General features: G+C 38.8%; 2 protein-coding genes and 1 long non-coding RNA gene across 33 annotated transcripts in view; 1 reads left to right on the top strand and 2 right to left on the bottom strand.

Moving 5' to 3' along the window:
* LOC145542561 (uncharacterized) overlaps window positions 1-7949 on the bottom strand; it is a 28268-nt gene extending 20319 nt beyond the window's left edge. The window contains exons 1-3 of one of the 2 annotated variants that reach the window (XR_014079940.1): window positions 6509-7949; window positions 5180-5222; window positions 4924-5050 (exon numbers count right to left, since the gene is read on the bottom strand). This is a non-coding gene — a long non-coding RNA (uncharacterized LOC145542561). The remainder of the gene's footprint in view (window positions 1-4923; window positions 5051-5179; window positions 5223-6508) is intronic. The other variant, XR_014079941.1, reaches the window with a different exon arrangement.
* The window catches only part of RFTN2 (raftlin family member 2), a 78294-nt gene continuing 68558 nt past the window's right edge, over window positions 7038-16773 (top strand). For 6 of the 30 annotated variants that reach the window (XM_081581551.1, XM_081581554.1, XM_081581552.1 and 3 more), the window contains exons 1-2: window positions 7038-7303; window positions 8328-8430. The gene's annotated coding sequence lies outside the window, so the exon portion shown is untranslated. Of the gene's footprint in view, window positions 7304-8078; window positions 8175-8274; window positions 8431-11446; window positions 11663-13700; window positions 13802-16773 lie in introns of those variants that run through there. The other 24 variants (XM_081581536.1, XM_081581555.1, XM_081581544.1 and 21 more) reach the window with 10 other exon arrangements.
* Window positions 9130-11390, bottom strand: MARS2 (methionyl-tRNA synthetase 2, mitochondrial). Its single transcript, XM_081581534.1, has one exon. It carries the CDS (start codon window positions 11372-11374, stop codon window positions 9593-9595), a length of 1782 nt encoding a protein of 593 aa, XP_081437660.1. The 5' UTR covers window positions 11375-11390; the 3' UTR covers window positions 9130-9592.

The following is a 16773-nucleotide window of genomic DNA, read 5'->3' as shown; positions in this document are numbered from 1 at the left end:
AAAATACTTATGTTTAGGAATAAAATGTAATATAGCACAATTATAGAATAAATAATATAAAGATATTCTGACACATCCAAAGGCCAATCCATCTATTGAGAATATTTTATTTTCCTACATTAATTTTGAAAGTAGCATGCTGTATGTTATGCAGTGTTCTATAATTAGAGCCCTAATCAAAAAAATCATGAAACAATCTAATACTCCACTTGTCTGATATTTTCAGTATACATTTTAATCTCATGTTTATAATTCAGGCTTATTTAGTATACACCAAAGCATTTTTTTCTAAAACTTTAATAAATTTCTAGAGTCCAAGAATAATTGCATTTTGCTTCAAAAACAGATTTACACTGGTATTTTTCTTAGGTAATATATTGTAGGCAAATGTGCTCTTTACCAAAATGTTTTCATGTATTTCTACAGTGCATTCACTAAATTCTGTAAAGATTACATTACTTCATTTTCTCTTCAGATATAAAATATAGAAAAAATGCAGGTAGTGTTAAAGTTAATGTATCCCCCAAAAAAACCTGTTCCATTTAAATTGGGATGTTTTCCTCTTATTTTATAGCTAATATAACATATCCATGACAGCAAAAGCAGCTTTAATAACTATGAGATCAATGTTTTAGCTGTTAATTATCATGTCTTTTTTGTTATAAGTCATGATATAAAAAAGATAAGAAAACTAAACCTTAGCCTCATATAGTTCTGAAACAACCAATGATAGTACATAAATTAAATGTTTAATTAATGTAAAAAGTATTACCTAAAAAAGCATATCTCTTTTTTCTTTGGTGTTTTGGAGAAAAAATCTAAAGGATAACAATTTTAAAGTATACAGTAACAATTTGAGATTATTTTTAATACTTTCAATGTGTTTCTTGCTAGTCATATTTAAGATCTTAGTTTTCAAAATGTCTTAATTTTGGTACCAAAGCAAAGAAAGCTACACAATATCCACTTCTATAACATACTTTTGACACATAAAAGAAACTTCCTAAAATCTTTATTAATATCCATATTATGCAAACTATTTTTTAAAAGATACTAATAGATGTAAATTTTTCCTACCCTATAAAGTCAACCTTAGGATTATTTTATTCAGGCAATATCCAATTGTTTGTGAGAATAGTTCTCAATAAAATAACACATTTAATATCCTAATGTCTATGCGGAAAGAAAACTGAAAATAAACTCAGCAACAATCCTATGTTTAGAAATACATTTTTATGCCTGTGCCCTAGCTATGTGTCTGTCTTTAGAAAATGGCTTGTTTAAAACTCAAGCTCAGACTTACCTGTCCTCACATATTGAATATTTAAAACATCTACCTCTACAAACTTACCGATGATGGGTTTTGATAATTTGGTTGAATTTGGTTAGTCTCTTTCACACTTCGCTAGTTAAGCAGTGTTTTCACTATTTTTCCTTTTTTTTTCTGTCTGAGATTAGGTTGATTTCCTAGTTTCTACACTTAGCTACAGTGTAAAAACTGTTATACATTTAAATTGGGTTTTGTGTCCTTTGTGTCCCAGAACTGATAGATTCATTTTTAGATGATCTTAATAGATTATGGAAAAAGGAAGATGTGCTATACTCTCCTTAGTGTAGAAAACTGATTTTATGATATTAGTTACATCTAAAAATGTTTTATTTAAAATTTGTTATGAATTAACTACCTTCCAGAAGCTGATTTTTATGTGGACATTTTAATAAGAAAAAACTTTATTCTTTGAGGATTATTAACTAATAGACTTTTTTAACTGGGTCAATGTCATCATGAACGTTAAGAATATTTCTTTTATATTCAGCAAAAAATACTCCTTCCAAATCTTAAAATGGTGTGAACGTCCAACCATCAACTTTCATGCAATTAACCATACATATTTTCAAACAATTCATTTTATTTTAGTACTTAACAGTTTTCTTCTATAATACCAAAATGGGCTTCTTATACACTGTAACTTGATTTATTTAATTACATTCCAGTAATGAGTTATAAAATGAAACTGAACTCAGGACTAAAAAGTTTCTCTTTTTAAAAATTTAGGGAGTTTCCATAGAATAATTTTTACAGAAATTTAAATATAAAGAGTTAATGCAATAATTTGAATTTACCAGGATTGAAGATTCTTTGCTTTAGGAAAGCCTTTGTAAATTCCTTTAGTAAGTGAATTTTAATGGTAATCTTAAGAATGCAGATTATGTAGAATATGTAGGATATTTTTTATTTCACTCTGATTCTATTAGCAAGTCATAATCTACCATGCAAATACTGGAAAAATACCCATCATGCCTTGCTAACTATGGGACTGTATAGTTTGAATTTAAAGAGTTTGGAGGAAATTACTTAAAACATAACATAAAGATGTAGATGTTCTTAGCTTCCAAGTCAACAAGGACTTTAATATACATACAATTTAGATGATAGCCAAGAGACCTATATACACATAGGTTTCATCCTAAACTTCTTCAAGGTGTAGCCCATGTCGAACTTTAGCTACATTTCATTAAAAAAGTAAAATATGACAGAGTGTTCTTTATGAAATTCATAATAAAGTCTCTATAGAGTTTGTAGAAGTTAAAACATGTCTTGACTGTCATATGTGACATATGTCAGATATAATTTACCAGGAGTTATCCAATATGTGGCATTTTAGCTAACAGAGTGGTATTTGCTTTGGTAGTAACTGGAGTCAAGGGCATTTAATCTGGTTCCTGCAAGCTTGTTAGGAAAGATGTCATAAGAATATAGTAATAAATGTTCAGTAAAGTCATAGAACTTAAATTGTTAGTAAGTAGATGAGTCTTTTAATAAGTTCATTTGTATTAAAACTGTATGTATGAAATGAGAAAGTTTCAGTGTGACCTCTAATAAAACTCTCTGGCTTTATTACTATAATAGTTGATTCAAATAAAACTTGAATATTGCCATGTTTTCATGTTTAGAGATAAATGTATAAAGTATTAATTAGTAAAATGTTATCTTTAAATACTTGGATTCATGAATTTATGACAACATACTGTCACTTAGAGAACTGTTGGATTCAAAAATTTGGAACACTCTTCTGAAAAAAGAAACAATAATCTTAAGGAAAAAGAAAAAAGAGACTATAGAGTTATTAAAATTTTTAACCATTTACACCAATACACATAAGCAGCATATATAAAGGAAACTATTGAAAGCAAGAAAAGAAAAATATGTCATTATAAGGTAAGTATTTTTCCTAGGTTTTTTTTGGCACTCATATGTTTCATATTAGCTATCAAGAACTAACTCCTCATCTTGAAACACTGATTAATGTACTTCAATTAAGTGTTCTTATTTAGACTTTTCATTGTCAGATCTTTGGATCTGATTTTACTACTTCCTCTTCCTCACAATACAAGGCTCAGTATACACTCAGGGATTGTTGTGGTGTTGGTGTTAAGGATGATGCTGAGGCTCTGGCACTAAAACAAGTTTGAGTCTAGGCTCTCCTGTTTTATAAGCTGTATAAGTTTAGCTAAGTTACTTAACTTCTCTGGTGTCTCAATTTCTTATCAGTTAAACAGAGTTAAAAGAATACTTACTAGGGTTGATGGAAAGAGTAAATGAGAGAACACAAATAAGGAACACAGAACTGGTGGTCCTCTCCCTTCACCTTCACTTATTATTGAACCAACAGAAAAATTGGTAAAATTATGGCCATGGGATTGTTCTCTTTTAATAATCTAGAAAGGACTCACTGAACAGGTATATTTGTTGGCATTTCTACTCAAAAAGCAAGTTATTATTTTCACAGAAGCATGCATGGGAAAAGACAAGATTTTAAGAGTCACAAAACCTTACCTGCTATAACTTTTTCATTTTTTTCTACCCTTAGAAGTGATGATACACTAAGTGGTGAGCATTAAAGACTGAAATGCTAACATCTAGTGTAAGTTATTTTTACTTTCTCATTGCCTAGTTTCTCTGAACTCACAAATGGCAGTTTCTTTCCAAATTTGAACATTTCTTGTCATTTTCAATTTTAACTTTTTATATTTTGAGGCTATTAGATTATAAAAGTTTAATTGTTATAACTTATTGGTATATTGTTCCTTTTATATTCAGTCTCACTTCACCTTTAGTAATGATTTTGCCCTCAAAATAGATTGTCTATTATTAATATTATGATGCCAGCTTTTTTTTGGTTAATATATGCCTAGTGTTTCTTCATGTCTTATTTTCTGTTATGTTTAAGTATATACCTTTTAACTACATATAGCTAACTTTTTAAATTTAAGCTTGAATATTGCTCCCTTTTGACAGAAAGTCCATCCTATGATATCTGAATTACTGATATATTTGTATTTATTTCTGCCATGCCATTATGGGTTTTCTTTTACCATATTTTTTTCTTTGCTCTTTTTTTCACCTTCCTGTCTTCTGTTGAGTTCTTTAGCATTTCATCTGGCTAAGAAGAAATACATTCCAGTTGTGCTATTTTAGTGATGAGCCAAATTGTGTAACATGCTTGTTAACTTTTTATTTTTAATATTTATAGCCTTTTAACCAGTAGACATTTCTAAATTAGTTCCAAGGAAGTCAAACCAAGGAAGTCAAACTACGGACACTATCATATTTAATGTGTTCCAAAGTAAAGGTTATTATCCTTTTAAAATATTTTAATTAGGAAAAACATGTAATTAGTCACACTTTTATTGACTTATTAAGAGAATAAAACAATGATTCATATCTGTATCAATCATAAACTAGTTCTTGAAGGTTCACCTCCTGTTCAATCCCATAAACCAGTGACTGTCAACCAATGAGGGGCTATATGTACCTTGAGAGTGGTAGCATAGAGGTTAGTACCATTTTACCCATACCATACACTAAGATAACTGGCATCACCCATTTCCAGTTATTCTAGAGCTATCCCTTCAGCTTACCTAGAGAGTCGTCTAGGCCCTCTGCAAATGTTTCATCCAAAAATTTTTAATGACATGAAGGCAGATCTCATCTCTCCTTGGAGTTATTTTCTTCTTGCAGATCATACATTTGGTTTCCTGAAACATCCTGATATTTCATACCATCATGTTCTTAAGTAAGGAGCTGTGGACTTATGGTGAGTAAACTGTGTCACAGACCAAACGGGAGTGAAATACAGTTCATAGCTAAGGATGGAACTAGAGTCTCTAGTCTCACCTTACTTTGGTGAAGATCCAAGTAAGGCTGAAGCTCCCAACAGCTATACACGAGAAGAAGCACAGTAGAGAGTATATTATTTGTAGCTGTCCATACCATAGGAAGATCGTCTTGGTATGTACCTCTTCCCAATCCCCTTTACTCATCATGGAAATTTAAGTAGAAACTGATTAATATAATTTATATAATCTAAAGCAAAGTATTTTAAATATGGTCAACTATTCCATAAGATGGTTCCTCTTAATTCACAGGATCTATACAGGGTAAAACTAAGAAGTCAGTTTCACCTCTAAACTGTCTACTTCCTTCCCCTCAACTCAAAGTAGTTCTTGATGATAGAAGCAAGCAGGTTAGGCTGGGATTCTCCTATCCTCTGCCTCAAAAAAAAGAGTAAGACCCTCTTCTTGAAAGGTTAAAATCCTCACTGCTGCTGCTGCTGCTAAGTCGCTTCAGTCGTGTCCGACTCTGTGCGACCCCATAGACAGCAGCCCACCAGGCTCCGCCATCCCTGGGATTCTCCAGGCAAGAATACTGGAGTGGGTTGCCATTTCCTTCTCCAGTGCATGAACAGGAAAAGTGAAGTGAAGTCGCTCAGTCATGTCTGACTCTTAGCGACCCCATGGACTACAGCCTACCAGGCTCCTCCGTCCATGGGATTTTCCAGGCAAGAGTACTGGAGTGGGATGCCATTGCCTTCTCCAAAAATCCTCACTAACTGACCTTAATTAACTTGGTTGTTACTGATCTGGCCTCCCAGCAATATTAACCTCCAAATTTAGTGTGTCCTATTGATAGAAGTTAACCAACCCTATCTAAAGCTCCTAGAACAAGGGGCAGAGCCAACTGTGTTATGCTGAAATGACATATTTCATACTGTCTTAGTTTTGCAAGGGGCTCCAAGGCTTTGTTCTAGAACTGATCCCCCTAATTTGTAATCTTGGTTACCTCCACCTGTGCCCAAGCTTCCCGCAATCTCTCTGAACTAGTTAACTTTTGCAGCAAAAATAGACACATCACTGCCAGTAGGTCCACATCTTTTCAGGTCCACTGATATTGTTCATTCTGGCAAAAAATGAGGACAAGGACCTATCAACGTTTACAGCATCCCAGACCTCATTAGCAAGAACAGTTGTTCTACATCTGGTAGAACTATGGATGGGGGGGAACTGCCTCCAGGAGGCAATATTATACAGCAACTTTATGGACCGAGTCTTAATCAAGAGGCATGGCTGCTTCCCCACTGTAACTCAAAGTTACACTAATGCAGGCTAACACTGCAACTACCCACCCACTCAGGGATGAAATAGAGAGCCAGTAAACTATCCCTACCATAATGCCCAAGAAGTAATCTGTTGATTGCTTAGTACTGCCACCTGCTACTCAAGCTACTTCATGATTATGCCATCCTAGTTGGAGGCCCAAAACCTGACCAACTACTGGCTTTACTTCAGTTTCAGAACTTCCCAGATCGAAAGAGTTATGTGCCAATAATAGATACAACTATGGGGGGGGGGGCTGCACCTGAGAGCCCATGTTGCAGCCTAAGCCTTCTTGAATGATCAACTTAATACTCAATTTCTCAGGCTCTTCTCAGCCCCTATAGAGTCACACAGGTGCTCAAGAAAAATAATAAGGCCTACTTCCAGAATAAGAGTGAGATTTCAATGAAATGAGACTTTCTTGTTCCCGCCTATTCTTGACTCCCATATAGCCGTAGGTCTTCTGACTTCTGAGGTGCCTATCTGTGAGTTCACTTGTAGAATAGCCCTCTAATATACAATGGTGCCACATATACATCGCCCACAACTTCTTGCATGACTTCATAGTAGACAGTAGTCTTCTGAGTTGACAGCTTATTATTACTTTAACATGACATTCCATGAACACCTGACCAGTGCTCCATCACCTCCTGAAACACTGCCTCCAAAAATACTCGGAAATCAATATTTGAGAGCCTTAGGGTAATATTGGGAGAAACTTCCTTTCTCATCGAGGAATCCGCAAGATGCCAGATAAGGTGTTAGCAATTCTGGAACAGGGAAATTCTTAGAAGTCTACAAGTTTATCATCTTTTCCCACAAAGTGGTTAAGGTGTCCTCTCTTGGAAGTGCATGCCTGCCAGTTGTAAGTTTCACCTGTCCTCCACTTGCCATTCTTAAACTGCTGAATCAAACTGAATATACCAACTCAGTACTCAAAGGATCCCTGCTTTACCTATTCTGCTTCCTGCAGAGAATCTAACTAGTTCACCTTCTATTTCACCACAGAATAAGTCCTATCCAACTTACCACACTTCTTCACTCAAAATATCCTGTCTTCTGTAACAGTTATGCCCTCTCCTCTTGGCTCCAAGTTTTCCTGTGCCCTCTACTACCACAAACACTCTGGTAGAACTTAAGTGCCTACACAAATGACAGACTGCACAAAAGGAACTCCATTAACACCCAGCTAGACAAGGTGCAGGGTACTAACCAGCATTAGGCCATAGCAAAGACCATTCCAGTGAAAGACACTGTCCCTCCATTCATGATAGGGGCTGTAGGACTGTTATAATGGCACTACAAAGGCAGAGGTTATCAACACTGCTTTCCAAGTCTGTTTTCCTTCATCCATGTAAACATCCCATCTCTTTCACTGCTCTGCTCTCCAGCCTCAAGAGATATTATATGTCATCCTAGGTCCCAGTAATCTACCCTAGTAATCCCAGCAGATAACTGGAATATGTCCTATGGAAAGCCCAAGATTCCATTATGAAGAATAAGGAGGATCTAAAGGAACACTAGTAGAAATGGTCCTTCCACCCTTAGAATGGCTTCAAGCATTCTTTTCTAAGCAAATGTTTCCAAGCAACCAGAAATCTCTCGCTACACTAATTAATAAATAGAAACTGTAGCTGAACAGTAGCACCCAGAATAAATCTGGGGCAACCATCAGCACAATAGTTTACTTCATAGATCTCTCTGCTTGCTACCATGCTTAGAATGGATATCTCAAGGCAAGTTCTCATTTTAAACTTTGCCCTAGCTGTCTAATCACCTATGAGATTAGCCATGAGAGGTAGCCTGGGCAAATAATGCTGGCTTACTATGTTGTAGTCACTGTATAAATTGATACCCTAACATCTTCTCTGTGATGTTCTCTTATGGAGCCTTGGAGAGATCCCTAAATTCAGTTTGAGATTCCTGGAGCATTGATCATTTCCTCCCTTCACCATCACCTTCAACAAACGCAACAGAACAGATCTGAATAAGGTACTTAGAAAACTTTTAAACTTTAATAACTTAAGTTAAAGGAGCAAAAGAAATAATTAATAAAAACTATTTGAAAATAAACATATTAAATTTATAATAGCTATTCCACAATTTCTATAGTGTATTATACATACTGATTGACCAAAAGAAATCATATAAGGTAAATTATATATGTGGATAACAAAATTAAGACCAAGAAATATAAAGAAAATATTACTTTTGAACTTTCTACAGATTTTTTAAATCACACCTGTAAACCTAATGTTATTAAAGTTTAAAAAAATTTTAACATACCAAGTAAATCAAGAGAGCTTTATAATTTATCATGGTCCAAACACACATGATAGTTACTTATTAGCTGACTAAACATCTAATGGAGTGAATGTCCTTTTTCAGTAGTCTGAAATGAGGATTTTGATGTATTTTATTGCTTACTGTAAAACAGCAGTGGTTGCAGTTATCCTTATTTTAAGAAAATAAAATTTTTCTTTAAATTATGCAAAATTACAAAGCAGAAAACTTATTTTAAATATTCTGAAACCTCAATGGTAAGTAATTAAATATGTGAGACTAGAGCCATCTACCGGTTAAAGTATAATGTTACAAAGCACAACTACTGGACAATTAGCAAAATTGGGACTCAAGATTGTTAAGAATTAAAAGTATAAACATAGGCAAAAATCATCTCATCTAGGACACTGGTTTTTAAAGGTTTAATGAAACAATCTGTTTTCAACAGGAGACTCAACATATATATAACAAAGTAAAAGCTGAGGTAGGGGGCCTCCAACCCCCACTCTCATTAATTTGCCCAGCAGAGGCCAGGCCAATGAAAAACAAGCCATGAGAGGTAGTCTGGGCAAATAACTGTGGTTTGGACGGAGGATCAATGAGAAGGAATAGTATCAGCAAAGTTGTCTCTTACCCCTGGAGACATCTCAGAGACACTGGGGTACAAAAGACAGTGGTTAATGGACACAGAGAACTGAAGAGTAGGGAGTAGGCTCCTGAAAGGCTATCAAACCTCTTTTCACAGGGACATTACTTATGTGCTCATTTGATGCAACACTTTAGAAAGCATTAATATAATTTCCCTGAAAATGCAAAAAATAAAAAAATAACAAATTTACTTTTTTACCACAAGCTAATAAGAACTGAGTTTCTAGGTCTTGTGGGCTTTTACCAGCCAGGACCTAGACTGGTCCAGTCTTGGAAACAAGACCCCAGTTTCAGGTCCCAGTCTCCTCCCTTCAAAAGGGGACGGATGTCCATAGAATCGAGACAAGAAATGGAGCTCTCCAAGGCTCCTCTCTGTGGAAGAAACCCCCAACCTAGACAGCAGCCTGTCAGCTAGGCTTGGGGTGACAGGCTGGAGCAGAGTTCCAAACACTCGCAAACACTCCAAGGCCACATGAAGCACAGTACCCAGCCAGGGAGCATCCACGGGGCTCTCCCAGTTAAGCTTCCACGGCGCATGCCTTTGGACAAAACCGTTAGTCTGCCGGACACAGCTGGACACTGCCTCCAGAGCCTTATAGATCTGAAAGTTATCGTAGTGGTCTGCTACCTGCTTGGGCAAAGTGGCCACTGCGCTCACCAGAGCGTAGTCCTCTGCCTGAGCACGACCTGATGCCCCCACCAAGCCTGGCTCACTGGGAAAGCAAGCAGTGCAGAAAGCCGGATAGATCCCAGAAGGATTGATCCTGTTGGCAGTACATCGGTTCAGGAGACCTCCCAAAGCATCTGCCAGCTCGGAATCCAACAACTTAACCACCTTTTCATCATAGTAATCACAATCCCAGCTAGGGACGCCCTGCCGAAGAAGAAAGTAGCGGAAGCCATCCACTGTATAGCGGTCAAGGCAAGTCCTGGGATCCACCACGTTACCCAAGCTCTTAGACATCTTCTGACCACAGACTGTCCAGTGGGAGTGGACATAGATGCGGTGTGGTGGGCTCATGCCGGCCCCTAAGAGGAGGGCAGGCCAATAGATAGCATGGAATTTGAGAATGTCCTTGCCTATGATATGTGAGGTGGTTGGCCACCAAGATTTGAACTCAGCGTTTGGGTAGCCAATTACAGTAAGGTAGTTGACCAAGGCATCCAGCCATACGTAGATGGTCTGCGAATCGTCCCCGGGCACCGGAATGCCCCAGTGCAAGTGGCTACTCCTTCGAGAGACCGATAGGTCCGGCAGCTCCTCCTCCAACCACTGAAGGACTGTGTGATGGAATGGCTCCGGCGTTATGGCCTGAGGGTCGCCCCGCAGCCACTGCTGGAGCGGCTCCCGGAACTGGGAAAGCCTAAAAATGTAGTTTTCTTCCTTGGTCCAGGAGACCGGGTGTCCGCTCTCGAGAGATACAGGACACAAATCCCCCGATGGGCCCGGCTGCCTGGTAACCTTGGCTTCAGGCAGGAAGCACTCGTCGGAGGCGCAATACCAACCTTCATAGAGGCCCTTGTAGAGAAGACCCCGAGCCTTCAGCATCCCCCAGAAATGCTGCACAGCTATCCGGTGCCGGGCCTCGGTGGTGCGGATGAAGTCGGTGGAGGAGATGTCAGCCTCCCGGAAAAGCTGCTGGAACTGGGCAGAGACGCTGTCGCACAGCTCGGCCGGAGCCAGGCCCGCGGCGGCTGCTGCCTGCTGAATCTTCAGGCCGTGCTCATCGGTACCCGTGGAGAATCCCGTGGCGGCGTCACTGGGAACTCGGAGGCGATGGTGTCGGCACAGGGCGTCCGCCAGCAGCGCGGAGTACAGGTGCCCGATGTGCGGCGCGGCATTCACGTAGAAAATGGGTGTGGTAAAGTAGGCGCGCGAGTCGCGGGTATCGTCACGGACACCAACAGGGCCCGAGCTGTAGTGGCATAAGCGAAAGTCCTCCAAGAGCGAGACCCTACTCGCCCCCCTGCGTCCTAGCAGCCGTAAGGCAGAAATTCGCAGCATGACGCCCGCGGATCTCAAGCGCGGAGGGGGCGTTCTGAAAGCACGTGTGAGGGGCGCATGCGCAGCCGGGCCGCACCGCCGCTTCCGGCCAGAAAGCCAATGAAGTCTGGCCCCGAGCGCCGGCCCTCCGCCGCCCCGCCCGCGCCCCTGCCTCCACGGGCCTCTGGGCAGCGGTTGTGAATTGTGGGAGCGAGCGAGCATAGCTTAGAGGAGCTGAGTGTAGGAGAGGTTGTGAAAGCAGATAAGTCTGTATCTTTCTATAATATGCTGCGTGTCCTGCTCTGGGATGTAATTTTATATTTATGGATCTGGTTTGGGCGGGGCCGGGGGGGGCGGTTCTCCAGGCTGAGTTGCTTGTGGGCAAGAATTTTATATTCAGGCATTTCTCAAACCCCTGTCAGTGACCAGTTGCAGGAGTATACCCTCTACACAGCCCTGGTCAACGTAGGCATCTAAAATATCATATACATTTTCGTCTCAGAATCTAGTGGATACAATAAATCCAGAAGGGAGGAGGGAGAAGGGAAGGAAGAAAAATAATGACCTAAATAAAGCTTGAGGAAAGGGTAAGATCTGAAAAAGTAAGAGAAATCTTTTCTCCAAATGCAGTTTTTGTTGAATCCATGAAAGAGGTTAGCCTGTGATGTGTCCTGTCTTTGCAGAGATTATTGAGATTCAGAAAGCTGGAATGCTTTCCCTGGGCACCTAAGGAAAAAACAGTCTTCAGATTTATTTCTCAATGTAGCTGCCAGTAGTATTCTTCTAAAATGATCCTGAGGTTCTCCTAGAGAAGGGTTTTTCATGTTTGCTTTTAGTAAGGGAATCCTAGCATTTTTCAAAAAGGATGCCTCCAGAGCCCAGAATTGGATTCATAATAAACCTTGCTTCTTGACATACTCTCATCTTTGGTCTATGACTGGCCATCTTTTTTTCCTCCCTTTTAATTTAATGATTTAATAATAACATAAGTTTATTATATTATTTTAATAATAAAAGCAAATGTAATGCCTGTGAACCCACAATCCAATTTATAAACTGGAAGTGGTTTTCTGTATGTGATCCCAACAGAGCTGCATTAAAACAGCACCTGGAACCTTGTTAGAAATGCGTATTCTTAGGCCCCACACTCACCTCCTGAATCAAAAACTCTGGGGGTTCCCAGCCATCTAGGTTTTAATGAGCTTTCTAGGAATTCTGATGCACACTAAAATTTGAGACCCACTGAACTAGGAGATTACTGGCAATTTAGATCAATGTACTCTTTTTCTCCTTGTCTTCCTGTCTTCTTCCCAGAGGTAATCATTGTCCTGAATTTTGCATATATGTTATTACATATAGGTATGTCTGAGGCTATAGAGACACAAGCCTTGAGAGTCCCTTGCACTGCAAGGAGATCAAACCAGTCAGTCCTAAAGGAAATCAACTCTGAATATTCATTGGAAGGACTGATGCTGAAGCTCCAATATTTTGGCCACCTGATGCCAAGAGTGGACTCATTGGAAAAGACCCTGATGCTGGGAAAGATTGAGGGCAGGAGAAGAGGGGGGTGACAGAGGATGAGCTGGTTGGATGGCATCACTGACTCAATAGACATGAATTTGAGCAGACTTGGAAATAGTGAAGGACAAGGGAGCCTGGTGTGTTGCAGTTCATGGGGTCGCAAAGCGTTGAGTAGGATTTAGAAAGTAGCCAACAACAAAGCAACATATTGTTTAAGCTTGTATCAAACATTCTAAAAAAGGATATCATGGGAATTCCCTAGTAGTCCAGTGGTTAGGACTTGGCCTTTTCACTGCATGGCCCAGGTTCAATCCCTGGTCTGGGAACTAAGACTGCAGAAGCCATGCTGGCGCAGCCAAAAAAAAAAAAAGATAGCATACTACATGTGGTAGATTGATCATATTTTTGCCTGTAACTCTATAATTCATTTTGACTGCTGCACAGTAATTTATGAGTTGAGGTGTATGGTAAGGTGGATCTGATTTCTGTTGTGATATAGAAAATAGATCCTCTATAGGAGTTACAACAGATACACAAATAGCCTTTGGGTACTTAGTTGATAGCTGTTTGGTCAAGCAGTTTAAGAAAGGGCAAGAGAAGGATAGATAAAACTGGAGGGTATGTACAGTACCCTCCAAAACTAGGAGAAAACTCCAGTATCTGAGAAATCAGCTTCTCTCAGAAATTTTTTTCTCCATGATTCTTTTTTTCACCTTGTCCATGTAATCAATTCTTAAATATACAAATATGCTATTTTTCCCCCATCTTAAAAAGAAAAAAATTCTCAATCTCCACTACTGCTCCATTTCTTTCCTTCCCTTTATAGCTGCTGCTGCTGTTGCTGCTAAGTCGCTTCAGTCATGTCCGACTTTGCGAGACCCCATAGATGGAAGCCCACCAGGCTCCCCTGTCCCTAGGATTCTCCAGGCAAGAATACTGGAGTGGGTTGCCATTTCCTTCTCCAATGCATGAAAGTGAAAAGTGACAGTGAAGTCGCTCAGTTGTGTCCGACTCCTAGTGACCCCATGGACTGCAGCCCACCAGGCTCCTCCGTCCATGGGATTTTCCAGGCAAGAGTACTGGAGTGGGGTGCCATTGCCTTCTCCGCCCTTTATAGCAGAACTCCTTAAAAGAAATGACTGGTAACACACATTTAAGTGGTTCAAGTTTTTTGCTCTTAGAAACAGTACTGCTATTAACCTTCTCATCTATATATATCTCCTGGTTCTTACATGCTAAAGTTTCTCATGGGTGTATGTCTAAGAGTGCTATTGCTCAATCATATAGGATGTAAAAGTTCAATTTCACAAGATAATGCTATTTTCTAGCATGATTAAACAAATTTATATTCCCATCAGGGACTTACCCTTAAAGAATTCTCCCTAATTCTTGATATCATCCACTTCTTCATTTTTGCCAGTCAAATAAGTATAAAATGAGTTATCTCACTAATATTCATAGACACACTAGTCTCAATAACCAAAAGGTAGAGACAACCCAAACATCTATGTTCTGATGACTAGATAATCAAATACCCAGGCAGTGGAATATTATACAGCCATATAAAGTACTGATAAATACCACCACATAGATAAATCTTTAAAAACCAGACACAAAAGACTACATATTTTATATTCCATTTATATAAAATATAATAGACAAATGCACAAAAATACATATTAGTAGTTGCCTGGGGGTGGAGGAAGGTTGGAATGGAAAGTGAATGCTTAAAGGATAGAGTTTACTTTGTGGGGGGTAATAAAAAAGTTCTATAACTAGATAATGATGATCATTGTACAGCACTGTGAATGTACAGCTGACCCTTGAATAACATGGATTTATCCACTTATATGCAGATTTTTCAATAAATACACACTACACAATTCACTGTTGGTTGAATCCACAGATGCAGAACCACTGATACAGAGGGGCTTACTGTAAAGTTATACTCAAATTTTCCACTATGTGGAGGTTTGTGCTCCTAACCCCCATGTTGTTCAGCGATCAACTGTCCTTAATGCCACTGAATTGTACACTTTAAAATAGTTAAAATGTCCAGGCTCAACGCATGATACAGGGTGCTTGGGGCTGGTGCACCGGGATGACCCGGAGGGATGGGATGGGGAGGGAGGTGGGAGGGAGGTTCTGGAAGGGGAACACATGTACACCCATGGTGGATTCATGTCAATGTATGGCAAAACAAATACAATATTGTAAAGTTAAAACATAGATAAATAAACTAATTTAAAATTTAAAAAAACGATGAAAAAAATAAAATAGTTAAAATGAAACTCTAAAGATGCCTCCAGAAAATTAATAGAGCTAATCAATTAATACAGTAAAGTCACAGGATATAAAATTAATACACAGAAATGTCTTGCATTCTTCCTATATACTAACAATGAAAAATCAGAAAGAGAAATTAAGGAAACAATCCCTTCACCATTGCAACAAAAAGAATAAAATACTTAATAATAAACCTACCCAAAGAGACAAAAGACTGTATACAGAAAACCATAAGACACTGATGAAAGAAATCAAAGACGACACAAACAGATATACCATATTCTTGGATTGGAATAATCAACACTATGAAATTGATTATAGGATATGGCAACTCACTCCAGTTTTCTTGCCTGGAAAATTACATGGATGGAGGAGCCTGGCAGACTACAGTCCAGGGGGTCTCAAGGAGTCAGACACAACTGAGTCTGCACACCCAAAGCAATCTACTGATTCAGTGCAATCCCTATCAAATTACCAAGGGTATTTTTCACAGAACTAGAACAAAAATTTTCACAATTTGTATGGAACCACAAAAGACCCCGAATAGCCAAAGCAATCTTTTTTTTCTCAAGCCATGCCCTCCTCCAGGGGATCTTCCCAACCCAGGGATCAAACCCATGTCTCATGTCTCCTGCATTGGCAAGTGGTTCTCTACCACTAGTGACACCTGGAAAGCCCTCTCAAAGCAATCTTGAGAAAGAAAAATGGAGCTGGAGGAAATCAGCCTTTCTGACCTCAAACTATACTACAAAGCTATAGTCATTAAGACAGTAAGGTACAGGAACAAAAACAGAAATATAGACCAATGGAACAAGATAGAAAGCCCAGAGATAAACCCACACACCTATGGGCATCTTGTCTTTGACAAAGAATGAAAGAATATTCAGTAAATAAAAGCCTCTTCAATAAGTTGTGCTGGGAAAACTGTACAGCTATATATAAAAGAATGAAACTAGAACACTTCCTAACATCATACACAAAAATAAACTCAAAAATGGATTAAAGACGTAAATGTAAGGCCAGAAACTATAAAGCTTTAGTGGAAAATGTAGTCAGTATACTCTTTGACATAAATCACAGCAATATCCTCTTTGACTCACCTCCTAGAGTAATGCAAATAAAAACAAAAATAAACAAATGGGACCTAAGTGAACTTAAAATCTTTTGTACAGCAAAGGAAATAGTAAACAAGATTAAAAGACAACCCTGAGAATGGGGGAAAATAATTGCCAATGAAACAACTGACAAAGGATTAATCTCCAAAATATATATGCAGCTCATATAGCTCAGTATCAGAAAAACAAAGAGCCCAATCAAAAAATGGGCAGAATAAAACAGACATTTCTCCAAAGAAGACATACAGGTGGCCAATAAACACATGAAAATATGCTCAGCATTGCTCATTATTATGCTATGCTAAGTCGCTTCAGTCGTGTCCGACTCTGTGCGACCCCATAGACGGCAGCCCACCAGGCTCCACCGTCCCCGGGATTCTCCAGGCAAGAATACTGGAGTGGGTTGCCATTTCCTTCTCCAGTGCATGAAAGGGAAAAGTGAAGTGAAGTCGCTCAGTCATGTCCGACTCTTAGCAACCCCATGGACTGTAGCCTACC

Source organism: Giraffa tippelskirchi, chromosome 3 (assembly GCF_054371585.1).
Source record: "Giraffa tippelskirchi isolate mGirTip1 chromosome 3, T2T-mGirTip1v1.2.pri, whole genome shotgun sequence".
NCBI classification, from domain to species: Eukaryota; Metazoa; Chordata; class Mammalia; order Artiodactyla; family Giraffidae; genus Giraffa; species Giraffa tippelskirchi.
The sequence above is the reverse complement of the archived record's forward strand: the minus strand, read 5'-3'. Positions and strand labels throughout refer to the sequence as shown.

What these genes read in the sequence shown, in the direction of transcription:
- MARS2 (XM_081581534.1), bottom strand. Translation starts at nt 11,374, where the DNA reads ATGCTGCGAATTTCTGCCTTACGGCTGCTAGGACGCAGGGGGGCGAGT.